We start from the raw sequence: 25,471 nt of genomic DNA on the forward strand, positions 1-25,471 counted from the left end.
TAATCTGAAACTTAAATTAGGAAAAAATAAAGGATAGGGAATCATTAAAGTTCTGACAAGGACACAGTAAACTCTTCATAAAAAATGCTTGTCAAATCTGTTGGTTAATCAAGACTCCTCTCATGAGTCCTTTGAGAGTCACACCAAAGTTGCATGTATAATTCAGATATAGAAAAGTATTCACAAGAACTATTATCAGTACATCAGGTGAACTAGAGTCATATGGTATGAAACAGAAAACATTGCAATTTTCAACTTTTTCTGAAGCATTTTATAGAACATATTAAAATTCATTTTGCAGTTTGTGGATTGCTGATAGACAAATCTGGAATAAATGAGTATTTTTATGCCCGAGCAAGAGAATTCCTACAGTATTTGAAAGAGAAGAGTTCCTCAGCCTTGATCTGTGGTTCTTTCACCCCAGGAATCTGAAAGTTTACTCACCTCTGAATCCTTCCATTTCAATTACATAAAATGGATATGCGTGTTTAGAAGGGAGGGAATGCAAAAATGATATAATTGTCCTACGCAAGTAGTATTTCAGACATTATTAGGCTGGCTTAGTTACCAAGAAGAGAGGGAATGATATCGGAGAGAGGTACATTTAAACTTCTTTTTAATTCCCAGAGACTTCTCTGGGCATAATTTGAATACCTTGACACTGATACTGCTTTGCTTTGGACTACACCAATTTCTTTTTTGGTTTCTGAAAATACTTTAAAATGCTATGTTTATTTTTCTGCCAAAAAAGACTGTTCTAAAAGAAGAAAATGTGATTGTTTCAGTGCATGACATTTTCAGCAAGCATTTCTGAACATAAAGAAAGCATCATGCCTCATCTATGTTGCAAAGTGGCTTACCTCACTCTCACTGGTACTAATTGATGCTGAAAACTTGTGCTGCTCCTTTAGTTCCAATATAGCTTCTACATGAGAATCAAGGAAGAAAGGCAGATTCAATACTCAATATTTCAGAACAAAAGTGCCACTTCCAAAGAGAGGACAACTCACATTAGTTAATAAAATCCAAATCCTGTAATGTAGATATTTTCACAGGCAGAAGGAGGCCTGCATCATGGGTACAATCTGTGTCCTTCAATAGACTGGAAGTGTCTATCAGGCAGTGTTATGTTAGTTCTTTAAATAGTTGAAACCAATGTCTCGACTTATGAAAAAGCAGTGAACTAATCACTTACATTATAAGTGATAATTTAATTACAAATAAGAATACAACAAGCTATTACATTTTGACTAAAATATGTTTACCATGGAATTACTTTAGTTTTATGTGTACTTTTAGTACATTTTAAGTGCACTACTTTTTATAAGTGATCACTAGCTTCCTATTGGGTACTATAGAGAAAAGTATGTATGACTTATACTGCAGTACCTCCCCCCCATGCTCCCGACTACGGAGCTTATTGTTTTTTGCTGCATTTGTGATCACGTTCTTCATAGCTGGAGTAGATAAGAGGATCCAAGTTGGGAGGAATTCAGAAGACAGACAGAAATGAACTACCATAGGAGTGCAAGGTAAAGCCCATAAAAAAGTCACGTGAACACAGAAATTCTGAATTAACTGTAACCATTCAGGAAAGCTCTAGGAGTTAGCTCAATATACACAGGCCCATCAAAAAGTCTGACATGTTGGTTGGTTGAAAAAATAAGATGTACCAAGAAACAGAGAACACTTATGGGCAATTCTATAATTGATGGTACATCACCATCTTGAATCCTATGTTCAGTTTTTGTCACCTTGTCTAAATAGAAAGCCTAGAAAACAATGGAGATCATAAGAAGCCAGAGACTTCAAAAGGATTAGAAATATATGAGAAGTTTAAAGTAAGTTTTACGGAAGTAGTCAGTTAGGCACTCCTATTAAACACTTATAATAAAGATGTGAATGAAGATCCACAGCCCTGGAACATTCTATAGAGGATATGCAGAAGTTACTGGAGTAGCCCATCAAGATACAGTTATCTTTGGAATAGGGTGTAAAAGAAGGTGCTGGTGTTGAAAGGCAATTTTGACATTGCTGAGGTAGATTGTGTGTCAGCCTACATGTTGATGAATGAGCTTTAATTGACAGTGCAGATTCAGAAAACCTTCAGCCCTATAGAGCCATAGTAGGAGACAACTTGTATAAAGAAGATATGGAGACAAGTTCTGAGAATAAGGGTAACCACTTGCAGGACCATTCAGTACTTAAAATCTGCATCTCACACATGGTATGTAGTGAGAGAATTACTTAATGAGAGAGTTTTAAGTTTATTTAATGTTTAATTTATGGAGCAAAATGCTCCTGTTCTTTTGTTTGTTTTTACATAATATCCCAGGTATTTAAATATATTATTCCTGTTTTTTTCCATCATTACTATTGCATATAAATAATGTACATTACCCTGGTAGAATATGGTAGAGAGAGAGAAACTAAAATTCGATCTGATCACAAAATTCATACTAAATTTAAAGGGCAAAATCCTGGTTCCATTGAAGCCAATGAGACCAAGTGTAGGCTTAAAAATAGACTCCAATCTGCCTGAAAAGCAACAAATAGAAACAGTGCTTCTAGTGACAGTTGCTTTGTTACATTACAAAATCTAATTAAAAACTGGCAGCAGATAATTCAAGATTTAGGTCTCTCAAATCTTTGTTTATTGAAATGAGAGAAAGAGAGAGTGAGTGTGTGTATGTTATGAAGTTCTTAAAACTACAGGGAAATCTAGAGAGCTGATCCAGGAGATGAGCGATAAAATTCATTTTAAATAGTGCCAACCTGACGATATTAGGGATGTGTTCATCCATCTAGGCTGTTTGACTGTTATAGTGGGGAGAATGTTAAATTTGACTAGTTTGATTTATTGGGAATTTATATTCCCAGATATTGATCTTGTTTGGGCCTATATAAAACGGTAAAAAAAATTCATTAGGGTGCAATCCTCTGCACAAGTGCCTCTGGCTTATTTAGGTTTTGCTTGTAACTGGGAGTGATCCAATTTTATCAAAATTTATTCAAACCTACTAATTTGGGAATGGAATACACAGGATAAGTAAATATCCCAGTAAATCATCCTCTAGGCATGACTGTCAGTTTCCTCCACCAATTCCTTTTTCTGCTTTAATAATACAACGCTCTATTATAATTATCTGAACAACAGAGTCAGACACATCCCTATTTTGTGTCCTGAGAGAACAAAAAGTGGTAGTAGTTTTCCACTAAGAAACATAAATATCTGTGGGACTGTGCAATTTCCTGATTTTGACATTGTCCTTCTAGGCCACATTTAGTTAAGGCCTCAAACACAATAGACTAAAATATTATACTTGGTCAAAGACCTTTTCTGCACCACTGAGAATCATGAAAAGGATTTTGGTTTTGCTGAAGTAGTGTATAAAATCAAGACATTTCTACTGGCAGTAAATGTTGCTATGGCCTTTACAACTTGTGGGAATAATGTATCTGGGTAAGAGACTAGTATTTTAGCATCTATTTTAAACGAGACTTGCAATTACAATTCATACTTTTGAAACAAATATGCAGTACCTCTATGGCTTGAACCCAGAGCACTGAGAGTGGCCTGGGCAGAGAAGGTGAGAAATTGCTTCCCCACCAACCCACTACTCTAGGCAGCACAGAGGCATGTCTTTCAGAATCTCCCAAGTGTTCAAAGAGTACCTGCAGGAGACTTATCCTTCTCTTCTCTCTAAATGAAGCTAAATCTTTTTGGTGAAAGGAGAAGGGGCAGGGTTTGCTGCACTGGTTTATATATTGGGGGAGGGTTACTGACAGTCACTGAAGCCAAGAGCAGCAGGTATCTGAGGGGAATGTATGAATTTTAAGGGGGAAGAGTGGATGAAAATTCCACAGCAGATCTCCCTCTATCTTTTGCTGGAGTTTTGGGATGAGCATAGACCAAGATCTTGAGGGAGGTTCTTGTTACTGGATAGGTCACTCAGTGACAACACTGGTGGTCGGTTTACATTTTGAAGGCTATCTTCACAAGGAAGGCTACACCTAGCTGTTTAAAAAATTAAATGAAAGATTTAGACAAAGTGAATCTTTTAACAGCTGCAATATTAATGACAGATATATAATCCCCAGGGGGGAATTCAGTGTCCCCAACATTAAGGAACTCCACTTTGGATAATTAATTAATAATATTAAAGCATTATTAATGTGGGGTTCTGTGCACATGTTCTTATTGAGGCCTAGCTAAACAAACTATTTGAACTTTACAGACCATACTTTTTGTGTGTTAAGAGATCTGGGGTGGGGGACGGAGAGTGGAGAAAGTGAAAAGCCTCAATTTCTTTTAAGTCCTACAACTCAAAAACAGTTTCTCAGATTTATTTCATGCTTTCCAAACAAATCCCATTTGGCCATTGACTAACCAGGGGATATTTCAGACTGAAGGAGGTTTTTCTAAAAATGTTATTACCTGTAAGTGAGAGAAGCTCAAAATCTGACTTAAAACGGAAAATTACTTTCAGTATTAATTGTATGGAGACATAGAAGTGACTCCACAATTAGATCTAGGTGAACATCCTGAACAAGATTAGTCATAAACTCAGATTTTCATTATCAACTAGTCCAAGATTCCTAACCAGGGTTATAAACACCACTGTTCTGGAGATATCTTGAACGAGGCCATGGAAAAATGGGCAGTGTATTTTTAAACTGATAGCCTTGTAACCCTATACTACTTGGTATATATAAAGTTCTTGCTTGTTTTGCCAAGACTAATCTGTTATGGATGCTTCTCAAAAAGAAGAGCTGTTAGAACCCTCCCTCCTCTCCCGGATGGTATAATGATAAAAATAGAAGACAACTGGAGAATTGTACACAAGTCGTTTTATGGAGTAAGGTCTATTTCTATGTGTGTCAGTACTCTTTGTCCAGAGCCTTAGAAATTAGCTGTTTTCTTACTAAATTTGTTGAGAGATGCAAGCTGATATGCATTCGCTTTGTAAACCTATAATAAAACTAAGGCAACCATATGACCACCAAAAATGTTAAGATCTTGGACAAGAATTAAATCAGGTAAGCAGATAAGAATTAGTTGTGTTTTAATGTGTACGAATGTTACTAATCTCATGAATTTTAACTGCTGTCACATTTGTTTTCAGAATTGTGTGATATAATTTAAGCCTCACCAAAACTAGGCAATCTTCCAGATTCTAAATCCATTAACAGCAACTTTTAATTCAGAGGAAACAAGAAAATCTACTTTGATTCTTTCTGAACAAGGAAGCTGAAAATGAATGCTACAGAGTTGTGATGACAAAAAGTTAACTGCAAATTTTATTTTTATGCTGTGGTGGTGACTTCCAGTAACATTTTAAAAGCCAAGAGGAGCTCTCACAGAGCTCAACTTGCAAAAGCAAACTAGTACTTTAAAAATTACTATGTAATGAGATTTATTCAGGGAATTAAAAATATCCTTGGGACTCGCTATCATATACTCAGTTATGTACCAGTACCAAAAAGACAGAGCAAGGTACCAGTGACAGTTTTAAAATCTGATATTTTTGAAACCGTGGTTAATGCCACCTAAAAGTTGGGAATCTCATTTTCCTGATGATCTACAGTAATTGTTTCATGAAATCTGAAGTAAAAACCCCACATCACTGTGATTACTTTCATCTAGTTTCTCCCAACCCCCTTTTCACATTTGATATGATTGCAGGGACATTATTTTGAAATGTGCTAAAGCTAGAAACCAATGCTGTATCTGTTAATTTAAGATTGCACCTTTCAGAAGGCATAAAGCCTCAGTTTCTAACTTCTAAATTTGAAAGTTACTAGCTGCAAAAAGCCAAATTGGAATTGAAGTGTGTGTAGTGAAAACAAGAGTGTAGTAAAAAAAAAAAAAAAAAGATTTTGAAGTAAGATACCTCACATACTATGGCAAGAAATGTTTTGGTGACCTAGTAAGCTTTACTAAGCCATAGTCTTAGACTGCTGATCAAAAAGGAAAAAAAGTTGATCTTTGCAATGATGACACTCAGATATCAAAGCACTGATTATGCTAATTTATTTATAGCATATTTTTGCAACAGTACTAGAATCCTAAAAAGGGTAGCTTAATGGGATGGGGAGAAGTTTTTATTTAAGACCCAAGCATACTGTCGGAGAAAAATATTGGAATATGTACTTTAATAAAAAATAGAAGAAATAAAGAAAACTGAAATTTGAATTTCCAAGAAAGTAGTCAAAATGTTTCCCCCCATTTCAGAATTTTGTTTAGAAGACTGATTGATGTGCTACAAAGTTTTGTGCTTACTGCTGCACTGGACTCTGACTTGGACATTTTTGGAAGAAGTGCATGTTTTAAGAGGTTATTCTTGGACAACTGACTGACAGCACTTTTTCTCATGCTTTTAAAAAGAGAGTACCTGTGCGTTGAGCTTAGGGCACTCTTGATTCTTCTGTCCTTGATTTTGTCCTACTGCAACAGCATAGGTGGTAAGCAACGTCCAGAGATGCAGGGCTTGCATACAGGCTGCCAACAAAAACCAAGTAAACCTCAAAGAAATGGTCTGCTACATTATCTGATTTTTTTGAAAAAAATGTTTTTTTGCTGTATATACATAAAGGCATGACACTCACAGTGTATATTTAGACCAATCTGAAATTACCCATATTTTAAGCGATACCAATGCACATTTTACATATAAGAAGTTAATCTACTAAATAACTAGATCAACCATTTTTTATTCCCTTAATGCTGTTTTGAAGTCTACACTATCAGACATTGATTTTTTAGAAAATGTATTAAGCTGTTAGAATAAGCATGCATAAGTAACACACAATTGATAATACTGGCTTACAAAATGCAGGCAGAAGACAGTGCCATTTCTGTTTACATGAATTGCACACACTTACCGGAGGGGTTTGCCGGAGCAGCTGAAGGAGTGAAAGAAAATTCTTCTTGCTTGGGAAACACTAATATAGCAGCACAAGGTGCAGTTGAGGGCGTTTCCAAATACAGCCTGACTAATCCCTGTGCAAAAACCCAGGGTCCTGTGACGCACATCAGCAATGCACAGCACTTTGTTATGCTCAGCGATACAGCTTACAGACGATCAGCTGGTGCACCAACAACAGAACCTTTGACCTTCACTGAATGAACAGCTTTGATGGATGCAGCAGGCAAATTTGGATTTCTGTAACAGAGGAAGGCACTTCTTGTTTTGCAAAGCAAAAGCCTATTTCTTTGGTATATTTCCAACCTTTTCCCTACCAAATCTTTTTAAACTGCCTTAGGACAGCAATGAATTCCTTACATCTCATTAAGAAAAGGTGTATGCAACTTATTTAGTAGAAGAAACAACTTACAGGAAATTAAGTATTTACAGAGGCATTACTTATCTATGCAATAATGAAGCAGGAAATCCAGGAGGATTGTTTGTTAGTATTTGGGAGGCCTCAATTAACGTGCTTTAGCAATTTTGTCATTAGGAGCATTGCAAAACTGGATGAAGAAAAAAGTAATTGTTTGGGGTTGGGGAGGGAAATGGGATTGAAAGGAAATTATTTTCTTATTGTAAAGCAGTGTTTTTCAACCTTTTTTCATTTGCAGACCCCTAAAAAATTTCAAATGGAGGTGTGGACCCCTTTGGAAATCTTAGAGAGAGTATGTGGACCACAGGTGGAAAACCACTATTGTAAAGGATAAAGATTTTTTTCCTGGCATCATTTCCAGACTCTTTAGAAAAATAAATGTCATGTGAATTCAATGCTCATGAAAGGTTCCAATGCGACAGCACAAGTGAAAGCTTCTCTATTGCCCCTGCGGCTCTTTCAGACTCTCAGAACTTGTCCCGAAGACATCAGTGCAGTTGATGGTACAGCCATGGGCTCTACAAACGCAATGTTGGAAGGTGCTGCAACTGTTACAATGGAAGAGAGAACAACAGCGGCCAGGCAAGTTGCAAAAATAAAATTCTAGAGTTTCACCAATGCCAAGTTTCATTTAAAGTAAGTCATTACTTTCTTTATTTTTAAAAATATTGATGTACATTTTTCAAATAGTAGAGTGGATCACTGTATGTTGTATGGTAGCATTCCAATCTCATGTTGATACGCACGCGTTCTGTCAGTGAACGTCTAACTCAGTGGTTCTCAACCTATTTACCATTGTGGGACGCATCCAATACTACCTGTATAGCCCTGAGGATGTTACATTGGCTGCAGTTGTGTGCTGATTGGGACGCAGGTTGAGAACCACTGGTCTAACTAACCCAAAGGAACTACCTGCAGGATAGGCAATGGTTCATTCTTTGTGCCCACCATCCCCTGCCTCCGAGACTACTAACAAGGACCCTAAGTGGTTATGTGGACATTCTATCCACTAGGAACTGAATAAAACCAATACTTATTTCTCATAGGTTACTGTACTTTTACACAAGTAGGAAATTTGTTCCAAGACACATTCAAAATATAATGCATCCCCTCCAAAGGCTACACATTACGATTTAGAAAGTTAATTTACAAACATTTATAGATTCTGTAGGGTCCATTAACATTTTGAGAGTGTTAACATGCTTTTGGCTTATAAATTGTCTATAAGAATGTGTTTCAACTGAAACATGGTATACATAGTATTTTGACCGAGTCAGAATTATTTAATATAAAGACAGACAACTTTGCAGCCCATAATGGAGACAAGGATTTATATTTTAAATATACTTATGAAAACTGTGAAAAGTTGTCTAGTATATGAATGTGTATTAATGTAAAGGCTTCACTCTATATACTTTTAGTTCATCAAAAATGAGTCAAGATTAACTAAGTCCGTGTCACCTTTAAGGCATGTTAAAGCTCAATGGTAAGGATTGAAACAGGTCTCACAGGATGTCATTATCAGTGTGCTGGAGTCAGGTATTGCAAACAATGGAAAAAATGATGGGATATCAGTACCACATCATGCTGCTTGGGTATTGTTTAGATGGGGAAAGATAAACCTCATGATACCAAGAATTTAAGAAGGAAAGAACGCTAGCTTGCTCCCTTAAAAAAGTACTGCTGTACTTTATAAATGAGCTGACAGGCTGAATTAAGATTGAGGGGAAGTGTTAAAATTAGCTCTTAATTTGTACATTGTATAAAAAATTAAATACCAAGATGGAAAACCAGCATAATATTGATACATTTCAAATAAAAAAGCTACCATGTTGTATTAGCAACACATTTCAAATTAGTACGAGTGCCCAATCTTAAATTTTTGAAAGGATAACTCAGTTGGACCCTCAACACTGATGTGTTTTCACATTATGAAAGTGGGATAGCTAGAAATGAAAGACCTACACTATAATTAAAAATGACCTAATTTAAAAAAAAGTTGCCAGATACATCTGCTACTTTGCCACAGGGTAAATGAAATAAAGCATCAAACACAGCAGAGGGTAACAGTAGAGCAACATGGTTATTTATTACAGACCAGATCCTGGTCCTGCTGACTTCAGTAGGACCAGGATTTAGCCTAAACTTCCTTCAAACTTCTGTACAGAGACAAAATTAAAGTCACTATCTGTTTATAATGAGATATGAACAAAGCCCAGCATGACCGCTGTACAATCTTTACTCTCTCAGTACTGAAGGTCATTTTAAAATAATTTAAGCACCACAGAGGGAGGGATAATTATTTCAGCACATAGAGGAGGTTAAAATAGAACCTTTCTGGCTGAGTACTGTAGTAGTACAGATTTTTCTGGAAATACACTTTCAGTACAAAATATTCGGGAAATTAATTAACAGAAAAGTAAGTAGTCAGAAATGTGTGTATTTTCAATTCATATATTAAAATTATGAATATGTTTTAATTTTAATGTTTACACTGCTGCTCTATGTCAGTGTTTCTCAGCCGGTAGGTCAAGATTCGGTGGGGAAAAAGGGGATAGAGTAGGGGCAATGTTGGTGTCATGATGGCAACTGTGGGGTTGCTAGGCATTACTTTTTTTTTTTTTTTTTTTTTAAAAACAGCCTGCAGCAAAGATAATCTGATTTCCCACATCTCTTTACCCTTCAAGGTCAGGTATTCTGTCAACCTCTTGAAACACACACACAAATTATGTAGATGGATCAATTTATCATTTTTTGCTGTTGATTTGATTTTTACATTTATGGTAAATTAAAGTGAGTTGTGAATATTTGGCTTTGAATAAGGAGTTATCAACCTGAAAAGGTTGAGAATCACTGCTCTATGTAAGATTTACTTTTCTTTTGGTTAGAATCAACTTATTGCCTTATGTTCAGTTCACATGGTATTTTGAGATTACTGAATTTTAGTTTTATACTCCATTTCCACTCATTAGCTGTACATTGCTTTACTATTTTTTCTGCTGGATATACTGTAGTTGGACACCTTTGAGTACATCCATATAGATATCAGCTATTTTCACATTTCTTAAACAAGACAATATCAGTTCTTGCTTTCTGTTGCAGAGAATTTTGTAATATGTTAAGAAATTAGATGTATGATCAGAAAACATATTTCTGTAAACACAGAGTAAGATTTGTGTAAATAGTTTTCAAGAATTTCATAAGAAATAGCTATTAGCAAGTGGATGAATTTCAGATGCTAAAAAACTGTTTGAATTATCATTTCCAGAGAAAGAAGAGTGCCAACTCAGCCTTACTATTCTAATACCAAATTCAAGCAGGAGAGAGAATTATAAAACAAATCTATAAGAAGCCAATCTTAAAACCATGTCTTCCCTTCAACCTTAATGGATAAAATAGATGGAATGAATATGCAGTAGTAAGCTTGTATCTTGATACCAGCAGGATATTTGATATGGTTTCAGTTGCCAGTCTCCTAGGGAAATGAGATGTGGGTTAACTGGAGGTAATATAGAGCTGCCAAGGGGGTTCTGCAGGAGTTCTGGATCCAAAATCATTAATTTTTTCTACAAGAAATGTGGAGTGTGGAACAGAGATTATGCTAGTCATATTTGTGGATGATTTGACGCTGGGAGACACTAACGATAGGATAAAATTTAGCATAACCTTTAGAGAAATAGGATGAAATCAACAAGTTACAATTCAGAGAAATATGAAGTGGCGCAAAAGTAATAATCAGACTCAAATATAGATGTAAGATATTGCCTAAGTAGAAGGACCTCGCAACTTAAACTAGCAAGATAATTCTGCTCTACTCAACACTTTGTATGCCTCATTTAGAGTAAAGGATTCAGTTGGGGGCTCCAAAAGAACAGACAAATGAGAAAGGCAGATTTCAAAAGAAATAAACACCAATAATAAGATCTAAAAAAATAAAACCTAAAAGGTGAAGCAGACTAGGCACATTAAATTGGGAAAGACTGTATAGAACAGTATTTCTTAAAAATAAGAAAGGATGCGATATAGAAGAGAGAGGTATTTTCATTAGTCAGTAAAATCAAAGTATGATGAACAGATTAAAAGGTGCAGCAACAAAATTTTAGGTTACATATTCAGAAGATGTTTATATCCCACCAAACCATTCAAGAAAGCAAAACAAGCTACCAGGGGAGGGGAGGAATCTCCTTCACATGAGATATTAAAAATTGTATACAATATCATTTTATCAGGGATAATAAAATTCCATCTCCACATACGATGCAGGAAAATAATTAGGTAACCCATTAGTCATCCTTTCCAACTTAAATGACTGTATGATCATAAATGAATTAGAGAAGACATAACCATAAAAGCTATTCCCATTGTGGCTGATTTTAGACATTAAAATTTTGGCTCATTCTCCCTACGCAAATTTTAAATCATTTGGAATTTCCAAGAACTACAAGTCAAAGCACCACTGTAAAACAGCTGATGAAAGCAGTTGTGAAATCTTACAGTTGGTCAAAAGTTACATCTAAATATTCAAGATGATTATATCATTTTAATGCCTTTTACATTATCTGTACTAAAGAAGAGAAGAGTCAGTTATGCATGTGCGTACACAGTGGGTGCCGCTTAACTGCTGTGACTAATTGTGTGGCTCCAAATCAAAACAAACTCTCAAATATACAGTGAATAGTTTAAAAAAAGTTCTTAAATGTGGGAAATGTAACAAACAAATAAGGAGTTTTCTAATTAATTGCTGCTCTGTGGAAAACAGTTTCTCAATAAATTACTTAAAGTTAAAAAGTGATGTTACACACAGTGGTGCTGGAAGTAGGGGTGCTACTGCACCCCCTGGCTTGAAGCAGTAATAACAAATCCCAAATACATGGTTTCCATCAGCAACACCCCTCTATAAAAATTGGTCCATCACCTCTGGTTAAACACAGATATGGGCTCTGGGTTCAGCAAGGTAATGAAGCATGTGCATACTTTCAGAAGGTAAGTAGCCCACTGACTTCAATCAGCCTAAACATGTGCTTGAAGTACCTTGCTAAATTGAGGCTATAAGGAACCTAAATTAAGGTCACAGAGGTGAGAGGAGTTACTCTGTGCTTGAAGGAGGACCAAAGATAGTTCTTGGTGTGGCAAAAAACAAAACAAAACAACAAAAACCTACAATGAGACCAGAAAAAAAGTTATTAACAGTAACTGTAGTTAAAATAGATGTGGTCCAAGTGTTAGTTCAAAACCTTCTAGAAAGCAATAACTGTTGTGATTCCATACAGAGCTGAATGTTAGCACTTGAGGGCATAAAAAAGGACCACAGCATTAGTGTCCCTCATTTCCTTCCACTTACCGAGAGCTTGTAATAGAACCTCTGTAAAAGCAGGGATGGAGCTATACGGGCAATCAACTTTCATTCTCCTTTGGGTATTGACAGTATAGAGCCCCACCCTTGGTAGACTTACAGCAGCCACCAAAGGAAATAAGGATGAGAACTAGTTTAACTGCAGGACTGCTCTTCTGAACTGGGTATTATACTTAATTACCAAGTCAAAAGAATAACACACTGTTTGAACTGAGCTTCAGGTAAGTTTGTATGCAAAATTTTAATCCTCTACAGCTCTCCCTGAGCAAGTAATAAATAAGGCCCTAACCCTCTAATGAGCTCCACATGGGTGGGCCCCTGAACAAAGCCTCACTGATTTCTTCAAGAGATGGAGTTTGGAAACTCACTGGGTGTGAGAGTTCCTAGGGTAAGGCTCAACAAGACTAAAAAGGGTGAAAGCAGGGTGAATATGGCACATGACTGAAAGTTTGCATATCTGGTTCTATTCTCAGGTCTGTCACTTCATGTCACTCTGTACCTCACTTTCCCTCTCATCTGAAAAATGGGGATGATAATACTTTGAGATCTACTGATGAAAACCAGTACATATGTTTAGTGATCAGTAGGCATCTGGGAGTGACCTTTACTCAGGAACTTTAAGTACTGGGAATATTGGTCAATAGGTGACATCTTACCAAGCCACAATGTGTATCTCTTGACGTTTAGGAAAAAAAGTTTATTGGATGGCAACAAAAATAACTGAGCAAAAGCAGAGAACCAGTAAGCCAGTAAGAAACTCCAAATGGAACAGAGCTAGAGTTAACTACCGAGACCAAGAGCTGAAGGGTATGACATCAAGGTTCTGACCTTCACCCAACTGAAGCAGGAAGAAAATGAGCCATGCTTTTGGCTCTTGGGTCTCAACCTTAGGCTTCATGTGCATAGTGCTATCAATCAAAGTAGGTTCCTGTGCAGCACCAAAGGCACAAGTCCCAAGAGTGTGAATATATATAGACAATGTAGGTGGATTAACTTTCCCTGCTTAGAGACAACTGTAAATGAAGAACCTACTTTTATGCAGAGACTTTCTACTCCATTTCTCTCTTCTCCCCCACCTCCAACTGTGAAATTCAAAGAAGAAACTTCTGCTGGGCTTTAATATTTATATTTTGGAAGGTGAGGCAACTCTCTTTCCTCCTGTATGGCAACAGGAATGCTAGGATTTTTCTGGGCATGGCTTCACTTTTTAATTATTCCGTCTAGTTTTGTTCCATCTTTCCTTCCTTTTCCAGTCTTTTCTCTAACAGATTACTCCCTAACATTTAAGATCTCTGCATTTCCATCCTTGCCTGATCAGTACTGAGCAGCTCCCTTTAATGCTGGTATGGTAATGGAGCAGCAGTGCTAGAGAGACCTGATCAGTTCTGACCTTTGGTTAGAGAACACCAGGTCTTTCAAGGAGAAAGGGGATTTTACAGCCAAAGAACTCCCACCCAACCCCCAACCAAAAACACGCAAACTCAAAAAAACCCTGTACTGGAGGTAAATTTACATTTAAGGTTGCTACTGTGAATAAATCCTTACACAAAATATATGGCCCAAAATATTGTAATATTAAAAACCTAAGCATGGAAGTTACAATTGGAAAAGGTAATAAGTTATGTAAATATTCTACAGCCCTTATAGGTCATACATTTAATTAATAAGAAATGTGAAAATTCATCTTGCACACTAGAAAAATGTAATTCTGACCCACAAGACTTATGATCGTTTTCAGCATACAGATTTCTAATTACATATGGTACTTGTCACGGTCCAAATTAAACATCTATTGGTTTGTATGTTGAAAGAGTTTGTAAATGCATTTTACCTAGAAAACACCTCCAACACAATATCTAGAGTGAAATTTAGATTACCTAAGGTCTGCACAGAAATGGTTGCTGCTGATTCTCTTTTTCTCTTATCTACCAGTAAAAAAAAAAAAAAAAAAATCTGCTTAAAATCACTAAGTCTAAGAATGCTATATCTAGATCAAATAAACTCTGACCCTTGAAAAGTAGAGCTGCGAGACCCAATTTGGAACTAAAATCCCCAGTCCAAAGTTTAATCCACAATGCAGTCCTAGACATCAAGCTACATGCTAAATACTTGTGTAGGAATGTAACGGTGTCAATAGATTACAGATAAAGTTACCTACTAAGGCTATCAAATTAGTTCATTTCTTATCTTTTAGGATCCCTTATAGTATGTCTCCTTAAAAAGTTCCTTCAGGTAATCCTTTAACGCTAAGGGTGAATTTCACCCTTCCGATGCTGACTCCAAGGAAACAGGCTCTGTGTGGAGTTAGGATGGTGATGAAACGTATCCCCTCCACTGCTTCATGGGTGTCCCTGGTTACTTGATCCACGAAAGTGTGAATGACTCTATAGTACAATGGTTAGGGCACCCACCTGGGGAGCAGGAGATGCTGAGTCAAGTCCCCCTGCTCCAATCACTCTGTTCTGCCTCTGAACACTCCCTCTGCAACCAACTACTCAGAACTGAAATAGAGCTTGTCTTTGTATCAGGCAGGGAGTGCACAAGGGCCTCTTCTATTGCTATTCTGCCTGGTCTCCTCCCTCCTCTCCAGTTTCATGGCAATTTTTCCATGCCCAACTTCAACAGAAAGACCAAAGTTCATCTGAACTGAGATTATCCTATATCTGCATTTAAGATGGTATTACGGGTGCAGAAAATATCAGAACAGTTGACCATAGTAATGCAGTTCATTTATACAATAATTAATATTTAGGTTGCTAAATGGTAACCAATACATTTGTAACAGGGAGGGAGAATATTAAAGAAGCAGGGTTAAGGACAGAGACATTTTTATGGCATTCACTGTATATGAATATCTTGGCTACTTCAGCTATCTTAAATGCCAGAAAGTCTAGAAATAATTAAGTGCTATGGAAATTTTTTGCTTTTAAGAAATAAATGTTGTAAACTAATAAAATATTTACAGTTTTAACTATCCAACTGTTTTTTAAGCTTGGAATACATAAAAGCAGAAACCACATATTTCTTCCTGTCACCTTTCCTGCTTAAAACCATGATATCCAAAGAAGAGTACAACACAGATATCACTAATTTAAGGTTCTCTGGGTGTGGGTCAGCAAGAATTGTCTATTTGTATGAATAATCATTAGGTATTAAGGATAGTATCAGAATTGTATGCTAGCTTACTATGAGCATACTCTTAATTTTTAGTATTTTTAAGCAAGTGTAAAGATATGTCTTGCTTTGAATTGCAGTCTAGAGCCTTAACGATAAGTTAGAGCTTGACTGGGAATTGGAATTCAGTCTGATCTGCTTCCAACATTAGAGAAAATAGCAAAGAAAATATTCTGTTACCAGTACAGAACTAAACAAAATCAAGAAAAGCCATTGCACTCTCGAGGAGGTACAATTTAACTGGTGTCACATGACCTATCCTTCCCCGGCACACACCTTGTTCAACACGAGTGTCTCTGGGTTGCTAAAACAGCATTTCTACCCCTCAGAACACTTGCCTGTAAATATTGGGCAATCCCAGCTGCTTCTCTTAACCCTATTTCAAGGGCCCCGCAGATCTCTTCAAAATCCACTGATTGACTATGCCACTGACTTCTGGGTTGGAAAAACCACTCAACTTTTATTTAACCAGATTAAACATAATTTCACCATAACAATAGCTTTCAGTAACCCTTCTACTTCTTACTCAGGGACTAGGAGGGAAAGCCTAGTTTTATTGGAGCCTCGCAGTGCTTCCCTTCATGGTCAGTCTAGCTCTCTGACCTGCTCTGTGATCCCGCTCCCTGTCTCCAGGAGCCAGCCAGCGATCCTACAAATTCAAACCCCCCAAAGTTCCAAACGGGCATCCTGGGTGCAGTGTCCATCCAGGAGTCCAAGCCTCTGTTAACCCTGTGGCATAAATTCTTTTTGGTTCTCATCCCATTCCATTATACAATAACATCATATCAAATAATCTCAATTTAATATAGTCCGTTTTTCAGGAATAACCTGTATGTGAATGATCAAAAAGTCAGTATTCAAAGAAGGAAAGGAGAGACACAAGGGGGATAAAAAACTGGCCTTGTTCAATACCCAAACATATGTTACGCTGACAAGCACTAGAACTATCAAAGAAGTCTTACATCAAACCGTGGAAAGGCTCTACAAAGAACCATTTCAAAATTCACATAGTAACAGTATTTGTGAAGCTCAACAGATCTTACAAAGTATTACTTCACAGTACTACTGTTTAAGCATAACAGACAAGATGTAGGTCATGGACAACCAAGTGCATTATTATTACTATGTAGTCTCAGAAGCTCTCAGTCTCTTGGTGCCAAAAATGAAACCAGAGAAAACCCCACCTGTTACCACATTATTCCACTCTGATTAGCTGTAATTTACATTGCTGGAAATGTAATTGTAAGTGGTCATCATTCTGGATTCTTTTGTAATATCATCTTTGTCAGTGGCCTTTTTTTTTTTGCCACTTGATATCCAATTCACGTGACATTTCCAACTATCTAAGAAAGTAACTCCATAAAATAAAATAAAAAAATTAAAAAAGCATGAGACCATTTTTCCCTCTTCCTGCAGCCTCTGGGTTCATTCACCACATACCTTCCAGCTTCAGCAATAAGCAAGGTAGGGATCCTAGAGAACACAGCGTCCTTCACTATATAACCCTGATTCACCACATTTCCAGAGTATAGTCCATCCTTTATAAAATCCATATTTGTCTTTGAAAACTGAATAATATTCTCTCTTTCCAACATAAAAATAACAGCTCCGCCCATCACCTTCAACAGGAACTAAAGTGAATATATTAAAGCAGGAACTATTACTGTAAGTTTGGCTTATCTACCTGAACACCCCAAAACTAAGTATTTCAAGTTTTAATGTTATCTTGTTAAAGAAGGTGGAAAAACCCAGGCAAGAAGGTCTTGGTGAAAAGGAAAGAGAGATCAGGATGAAAATTCAATATAATAAGGTTCAAGTTTTTATTTTAATTGAGGGTAATTAAACACTGAAACAATTTATTTAGAGGTATGCAGGAGCGCCGCCCTAGGCGGCAGAAGGTCCCACCCCAAAATGCCGCCCCCCACAGAGGCGGCGGCACGTCCCGCTGCCAAAATACCGCCGCGGTCGCCACCCCCCAAATTGTAGCGCCCTAGGCGACCGCCTAGGTCACCTAATGGGTTGCGCCGGCCCTGGAGGTGTGGTGGTTTTCTATCACTGGAAGTCTTTAAATCTAGACTACATATATCCCTCTAAAAGATGTGTTATAGCTCCAACAGAAGTTATGAGATTGATGCAGCACTTACTTGGTGAGGTTTTCTGGCTTGTCTTATACAGGAGATCAGATTAGTTTATAATAGTCCCTTCCATCTTTAAAATCAATCAGTGAATGAATTATCTGTAGATTAATTCTATCGAGTGAAATTATATAACTTAATACAATAGAATAATTCAATTTTATTTATTCTTGATAAAATAGAATAAGATTCTTTTTTTCCTCTATGTATTTGCAAACCTTATGCATCCCTGTGTGTTAACTAACAAATCATCATGGAAAACCTACAGTTTATAAAAGACAAAACTTAACATTTCAAATTCTATGTTTTAGGACTTAGTTTGCATCTAAAAACCTCTACTCAGGGATGTATGCCATCAAATATATAAAGATATCTTTTGCGTAGTTGGCAGAGATGTGGGCAAGGAATGTACATTTCTTTAATGACAACTTTTGTGTTTTTTGGTTTAAAGTTGTACATCTCCATAAAATATATACAGTGAAAGTGGTCATATTAGATTAATACAGTGTATCATAAGGTTTTAAAATTCAAGTTGGTACCATCTGCTGTTTTATTGTGTGTACTGCATCTAAGCCAGCTAATGAAAGGAAAACCTTGTATTTTAAAATATTAATATCTTCCTCTGATAGATTCAACACCCCAAAATCCAGTAAAGAACTGATAATACCCCTTTCCCCAACATTTCAGTTTAGTTGAGATTTCTCCAAAACTGCCTAATTATTTTTCTTAGAGGGGAGTATCAGGACAGGAATCAGGAAAAGAGTCAAACATCTGAAAGACATACTACTCCTACCTGAAGCATTTGAAATGCTGATCAAGTCAAGTAGCATAGGCACCAAATCAATGCAGGGAGGAAGATGATGCATTTTTCCTCATGCAATTAATAGAAGTTATAAATGTCAACAGGCTGGCACCTCTATTTCTAGAAATAATTATCTTCTCAGACTAAAAGTCTAGCAGATGCTTTAAAGTACCTTAAACACTGCATGTGCATTTAAAGCCACTGATTGTTTAATCCACAAGGAGTAGCCGTCCCCCTACAGAAATGTCACCTACAATCGCCAGTTCACTTCCACTGAAAGTTGCTCTAGTACAGACTAACTACCGTGATCTGCACCTGCATAAGTTAGGTGGCATACCCATTTAAACACTGGCAGCTGGTCTATGCTAGCACGCTCATTGTTACAACTAGTGGTAGAAATGGTGGAAAATCAAAAGGGAAAAAAAGAAGAAAAAAAAAGCATACTGTAGAGAATGACTACAGCAGATTTTCACCTAAAGCTTATTCAAGAAATAATGTTTATTTTCATTTTTAAAAAAATAATTACTTATTTAAAATTTACTTTCTACTGTTTGAACATAAATTTAAAAACGCAAAACCAACCAACATCCATTTCATTCATAAAACCTAGTCATAAAAGCAGTGAGATAGATGTCAACTTAGTTCCTGCATTAGATTACCACCTGAATTATTGAAGGAAAAATGGAGCCAGGGAGTAACTTATTACAATGCAACTGCAATTAGCAACAACAACAAAAAACTGAACTGATGTGATGTATGCCTAGAACTTTTTTTTTAAACTAACATTATTAGTTGAACATTGAACAGTAACATACCATACATAATTTTTCCAATATGTGCTATTAGTTTTTACATGTGATGGAACTCAGACAAGTGGTTTACATTACACTTCTTGGGTAATAATCAAGCACAATTATGAATGAAGAAAAAAATTACTTTAACAAAATGACATATCACTTGGAGAGCATTTCAGGGCAATTTTTTTTAAATGCTCCAGAGCAGAATGAATCACTGAAAAAAACACTTCACTGTTTTAGAGACATATCTTCCATCCTCCTATCTCTTTCACCAAAAATGTGTTGGTAAACAATTTAGAGCTGCCCTAACATTCTTCCCCCTCTCCCCCCCAAAAAATCACATCTACTAGATGCACTGAATCCTGACGTTTACTACTTGTAGCTCAAATTGCAACTGTTAGTCAGCACATTTTATTGATAATTATTAAGACTACGAGGAACCAGTTTTCAAAGAAGATAGGTCAATAATGGGGATTTCATCAACCCTTCCAGGCTTTATAAGAAGCTGTACTTCAAAACTGGTATTGAACCAAAAAAGCTAAATCAATTTCATTTATTAACTGGACTAAGTTGTAGTGTAGAAAGAGAAGATGAAACTGATTCTTCAGTTGACTATAGTAAAGAAAGTCCTATATGAGAAAATATGAATAGGTTTTGTACCTATTTTAGAAAAACACCCAGAACTCTGGCATTTTGTTTTGAGGCCAAATTTTTCCTCCCATAGGTCTCTAGAACTTGACAAAAATGCCTAAAAGAGCATTCTGGATTCTGGATCACAGAAGCAGAATGTCTGAAGTCTCAACTCCTACTTGGACCCCATCTACAATGGGTGGAAAAAGCCTGTGAGGAGAACAAATGTTTATTCATAGATTCTAGGGCTGGAAGGGACCTCGAGAGGTCATCGAGTCCAGTCCCCTGCCCTCATGGCAGGACCAAATACTGTCTAGACCATCCCTGATAGACATTCATCTAACCTACTCTTAAATATCTCCAGAGATGGAGATTCCACAACCTCCCTAGGCAATTTATTCCAGTGTTTAACCACCCTGACAGTTAGGAACTTTGTCCTAATGTCCAACCTAAACCTACCTTGCTGCAGTTTAAGCCCATTGCTTCTTGTTCTATCCTTAGAGGCTAAGGTGAACAAGTTTTCTCCCTCCTCCTTATGACACCCTTTTAGATACCTGAAAACTGCTATCATGTCCCCTCTCAGTTTTCTCTTTTCCAAACTAAACAAACCCAATTCTTTCAGCCTTCCTTCACAGGTCATGTTCTCAAGACCTTTGATCATTCTTGTTGCTCTTCTCTTCTTTAAACGCAGTTCATGCTAATATAATGTAAATATACTTTTCCTGGCCTGAGTAGACTAGTTTTACAAACCATTTTCTAATTATCTACTAGACACGGGTCTTAGAAGAGTCTTCAGGCAACGCCAACTTGTTTTAGTTATGCAGGTCTTTGGGAATGTATCATTCAAAACAGTAAAATGATTATTTTAGCTAGACACTAGTATAAAAACATAGTTTGTAAAATGGTAGTGCCTGGTCTCCACTGGCCAGCTAAACCATGTTTAATACTGAAATGAAAAATATTTAAAAACAGTTCTGTTAACACTCTTATTCCCAGTAATGAGAGGGTTCTAAGGGTCACTGCTGCATGAGCGGGTCCAACATTAGCTCCTCAGGAGATATTCTCCAAATCACTACTTGAATCAGGCTCAGAATCTTCCCCTTTGCAATGTTCCTTCTCTCAAATGGACCATCATATTGGACATTCTTTTTCCTGATTGCCACTCACATTGGACAAGTGACTTAACCACTGCACCTCAGTTTAGCTATATATCAAATTGATAGAACAATGCTTATTTACCTCAAGGAGTATTGTGAAGCCTCATGAATCTTTGTAAATAAGTTTGAGATTCTTGAAGGGTAAATGTTATTGTAAGTGTGAAGTATCATACATTCCTTATTTCAAACACAACACTGAATAGCATAAATAAAATACATGGTAGTGTATAGGTTTAGGTTTAGGAAGACCTGCATTCTTTGTGGCAGAACTACTTTGTTTCACCACAATTGACAGCTAACACAACACTTTCCAAAAAAGTAGTGGTACCTTTTTTTTTTTATTAAATACCTCAACACTTTTTATACTTCACACATACTCATTACTCATATCCATGGAATGCACTCCTTTATCTCTGCAGCCATGGAATAAACTGCAGTTATTTTGCATCTCTGATCACCTCACTTGCCCTCTTCCAACCAATTCATTTGCAAAACTCTAATTCTAACATTCCAAAAACTCATCTGTTTTCCTTCAAACACTTACAAACAAACAAAAGTGACAAGCAAAAACCAAAGGAAAGGAGTGTTCTTAACCTGAGCTAGCTAACCTGAAGTAAAGTCTTAGTGAAGACAAGGGAGTCTTCAGTTTTCACATCAGGTAGTAGATGGAATTAAAAACTATGCACACCCCTGTAAAGACATAGCCCAACAGCAAAGTTTTAAATTAAAAAAAAAAAATACAATTTTAAACACTGATAGTGCAAATACTTAGGAACATGCTTAACTTTAATCATAGTCCAATTGAAGTCAATGTGACTATTTATGTACGAAAAATTATGTACCTGCTTAAGTGTTTGTGGGTTCAGGGCCTTAATTTTCAGTAGTTTGAATTTTACAAAACTGCTATAAGCAATAAACATTGACAACCTACCAGTATTAACATTTAAGAAAAATAGCATTTATAATTTAGTTTATTAATTTTAATTTACAGTGTCAATAGCACATTTTACAAAGCCATATTTAAATCCTCCTACCCTCTTTCCAAGTATTTTAGGAAGGTAGAGCCATTTGAAACAAACCTCAACTTCCTTACCTCCACAAGCAGCTGTAACAGGAAACCAAAATCATACAAAACAAAACCAAAACACCATACTTTCTATACATTGCATGTGTCATGTAAAGATTTTTCACTGGGGGAAATTGAGATGATTCAGGGAGATTAGTAATAGCATACAGTGGATTTTTGCTGGGGTTCATGTTTTCATAAACATGTGACTGCACAGTCAAAGGAACAGCTGCATTTTAATATTTGCATGTGCAATTGTGGTAACTGTTAGAACAAATTATGTATGAATAATTATAAAAATCTAGGTCTTAAATCAAGTCTAGTGGCAGCAGTCGCCTGATACATCATACAGGGCGGGTGTGAAATGAGTTGGTGGTCTCCGTCCAGTTCTTAGTGGACAAGTGTCCATATCACAAAACCACCTTAACAACTGGTACTTTTGTGAAGTGCCTCTGCAAAAAGGCTAGTTACTAAACATGCCGTGAGCAGCAAATTACAGTTACTGGAGCTGGCTGCTCTAGAACAAGCCTGATACAGTATGGATGAAGCTTGCACTGATAATACTGGTATTTGTTCCAGTTTTGCAGTACACTTTGCAGAGCCGTTGAGCTAACACCTTTCACAAACATTACATTCACCACTTCCTCATTTTTCGTGTCACCCAACTAACTCCATTGAAAAACTGCAACCGGTATAGGTGATGGAACTAGGGGAGGCAGGGCCGGCTTTAGGAAGTGCAGGGCCCGATTCGAACAGTTTCGACAGGGCCCCAACAGGGATGACTAAAAAAAAAAAAACATGTAAAAAAAACACGTGGGGCTTTTACTCACCGGGCCGCGCTCCTAGTCTTTGGCGGCGGGTCCTTCACTCGCTCTGGGTCTTCGGCGGCACTGAAGGACCCGCCGCCAAAGTGCCGCCAAAGACCTGGAGTGCCGCCGGGTGAGTAAAAATTAAAAAGGCGCCTCTAGCCAGGGAAGGGATTCTCTGCCACTTGCCCCCCACTCTGGGCAGCCCTGCCACTGGGCGCGGGGCCCGATTCAGGGGAATTGGTGGAATTGGCCTAAAGCCAGCCCTGAGGGGAGGTGCCGCAACCCCCAGGTTTGAAGTGGTTTCCATCATATACTGGGTTTACAGTTTGGTTCAATGTACCCCCACTATACACATTGCTCCAGCACCCCTGGCAACCAGTTTGCAAACAAACAACAACAAAACCGCCTCCTAGTCTGATGATATCACATCAGTGTCTCAGAGCCCAGCGGTGGATTCCCCCGCTAGGATTCCAACCGATCTTGCGATGCTACTGCTAGCATGTACCTGGAAGGAGTTTAATTCCTACAGACCAGCCTATGTAGACATACAGAGGGGCAGATTCAGACCCCTCCCTCCTCCTCTTGCCCTCCCCACAGACTCAAGGACGAGCAGACTTTGAAGCTGCCCGAAACAGACGGCCAGGGACACGTGGGGGCTCATGCTGCTGTCAGGATGGACAAGCCCAACTCTGGGGGTGGGAGCCTTCCCTCGTGCTAGGTGATGCCTGCGCCTGCGCCTGCCCCTCTCCCCCCGCAGTCCCCGGGCTTGGGGCAGGAGGGTGTCAGGAGAGAGGCGCGGTCCCGCTGGGACCTACCATCTCGATGATCTTGGTCTTCCTGCCCGTCTTCTTCTTCATGGTGAAGATGTACTGGGCCAGGACGACTCCCCCCACCAGGGCGCACACGCTGGCGCTGGCCACCGCTCCCATTTTGGCCACCGCGGTCCTGTCCATGGCGGCTCCTCCCTCTCCGAGGATGGGGGGGTTGGGAAGTCTCGGTGTCCCCCCGACAGCAACACGGGGCCCGCGAGCGGCAGAGGCCGAAGTACCCCGACGATACCACACAGAAGGGAAGGAGGGGAAGACGTTGGGAAAGACCATTTAGAGTTTTATCAGTCTCCCTTTTCCCACCTGGCAGGTTGTGTCGCTTCCAAGCGGCTTCGTTTTCTCAATATGTCAAAAGAGAAACACAACTGAATTGGCTCAGCGGCTGGCTGCTTTTGGAAGAGGGGAGCTGCTCTCCCCTCCCTCAAGAAATGGTACAACCCCACCCGCCACTCTCGTGGCTTCCAAACTACATCTCCCGGGATGCTCCGGGGCAGGTTCCCCGCTTCCGGTCCCCGCTCGCTGAGGGGAGGGGTGCGGGGTTGGTTGTTAAAGTGCTATGACAACGGGCGCGAAGATGGCCGCCGAGGCTGGCGGAGCGGGGCAGCTGGTGCCGCTGGCAGCCTCCCCCTGAGCAGCAGCAGCCCCCCCCCCCTCCTCCCTCATCCACCCCGTGCCCTGTCCCGTCCGCGGCGCTGCGAGCCGGGAGGGCTGAGGCGGCTGGTGCCTGCGGTTGTCGCCTGTTGATCCCCGTCCTCGGGGACCCGCTGAGCCCCAGGGCCGGGCCAGCGGCTTGGGAGGGACCCGCACCTCTCTGCTCGCGCACACCCCTAGTGTAGACGCATCCTCCGCCGTGGCTGCTGGTCAGTTTCCAGCGCAGGTACTTGCGGGTGCAGAGGCCCCTGCTTGGACGGGTCTGGTGAGTAGCCCGCTTGTCTCATGCAATGCAATTCAGTGCTTTGTGCAGTGCCGTGGAAACTTGGAGCCCTGTCGCTTGGGAGCTTTAAAATTAGAGTGGACAAAGCCCACGCTCGCAAACGTACCGGTTCTGCACCGGCTTATTAACCCTGTATAATGCCCTGCAATACTATTGTATGAATGTTGATTTATGTAAAGTAGAAGTTTATCCAGTTTAGTTAAAGGTTTGTATGTATTTTGTTGCTAGTCATTAAATAGTTTATATTTATGTATTTTAAAATATTTATATTTTATAGCTTCCCTACAGGCAACAGGCCTTATGTTGGCTGTTTTGGATAGCATGGTGTTCAGGGCCGGCTCCAGGCACCAGCTTAACAAGCAGGTGCTTGGGGCGGCCAAGGGAGAGGGGCGGCACCTGCGGCAATTCGGGGGCGGCAGGTCCCTCACTCCCTCTAGGAGCGA

The 25,471-nt window shown here is 38.6% G+C and overlaps 2 protein-coding genes across 5 annotated transcripts in view; one reads left to right on the plus strand and one right to left on the minus strand.

Moving 5' to 3' along the window:
• LOC112104943 (cytosolic 5'-nucleotidase 3A) overlaps positions 1 to 24,470 on the minus strand; it is a 35,813-nt gene extending 11,343 nt beyond the window's left edge. Inside the window, exons 1-3 of one of the 4 annotated variants that reach the window (XM_024197547.3) lie at positions 24,398 to 24,470; positions 6,886 to 7,166; positions 6,396 to 6,502 (exon numbers count right to left, since the gene is read on the minus strand). In XM_024197547.3, the coding sequence (XP_024053315.1) occupies positions 6,396 to 6,502; positions 6,886 to 7,036 (258 nt within the window). In that variant the 5' untranslated portion in view covers positions 7,037 to 7,166; positions 24,398 to 24,470. Of the gene's footprint in view, positions 1 to 860; positions 926 to 6,395; positions 6,503 to 6,885; positions 7,167 to 24,082; positions 24,259 to 24,397 lie in introns of those variants that run through there. The other 3 variants (XM_024197545.2, XM_024197549.2, XM_024197548.2) reach the window with 3 other exon arrangements.
• A 394-nt stretch (positions 24,471 to 24,864) lies between these two features.
• Positions 24,865 to 25,471, plus strand: part of LOC113409489 (protein PTHB1-like) — a 476,973-nt gene continuing 476,366 nt past the window's right edge. Inside the window, exon 1 of the mRNA XM_026663464.2 lies at positions 24,865 to 25,010. The gene's annotated coding sequence lies outside the window, so the exon portion shown is untranslated. The remainder of the gene's footprint in view (positions 25,011 to 25,471) is intronic.

The sequence above is a fragment of the Terrapene carolina genome, unplaced genomic scaffold, assembly GCF_002925995.2.
Source record: "Terrapene carolina triunguis isolate 2854851 unplaced genomic scaffold, T_m_triunguis-2.0 Scaffold33715, whole genome shotgun sequence".
NCBI lineage: Eukaryota > Metazoa > Chordata > Testudines > Emydidae > Terrapene > Terrapene triunguis.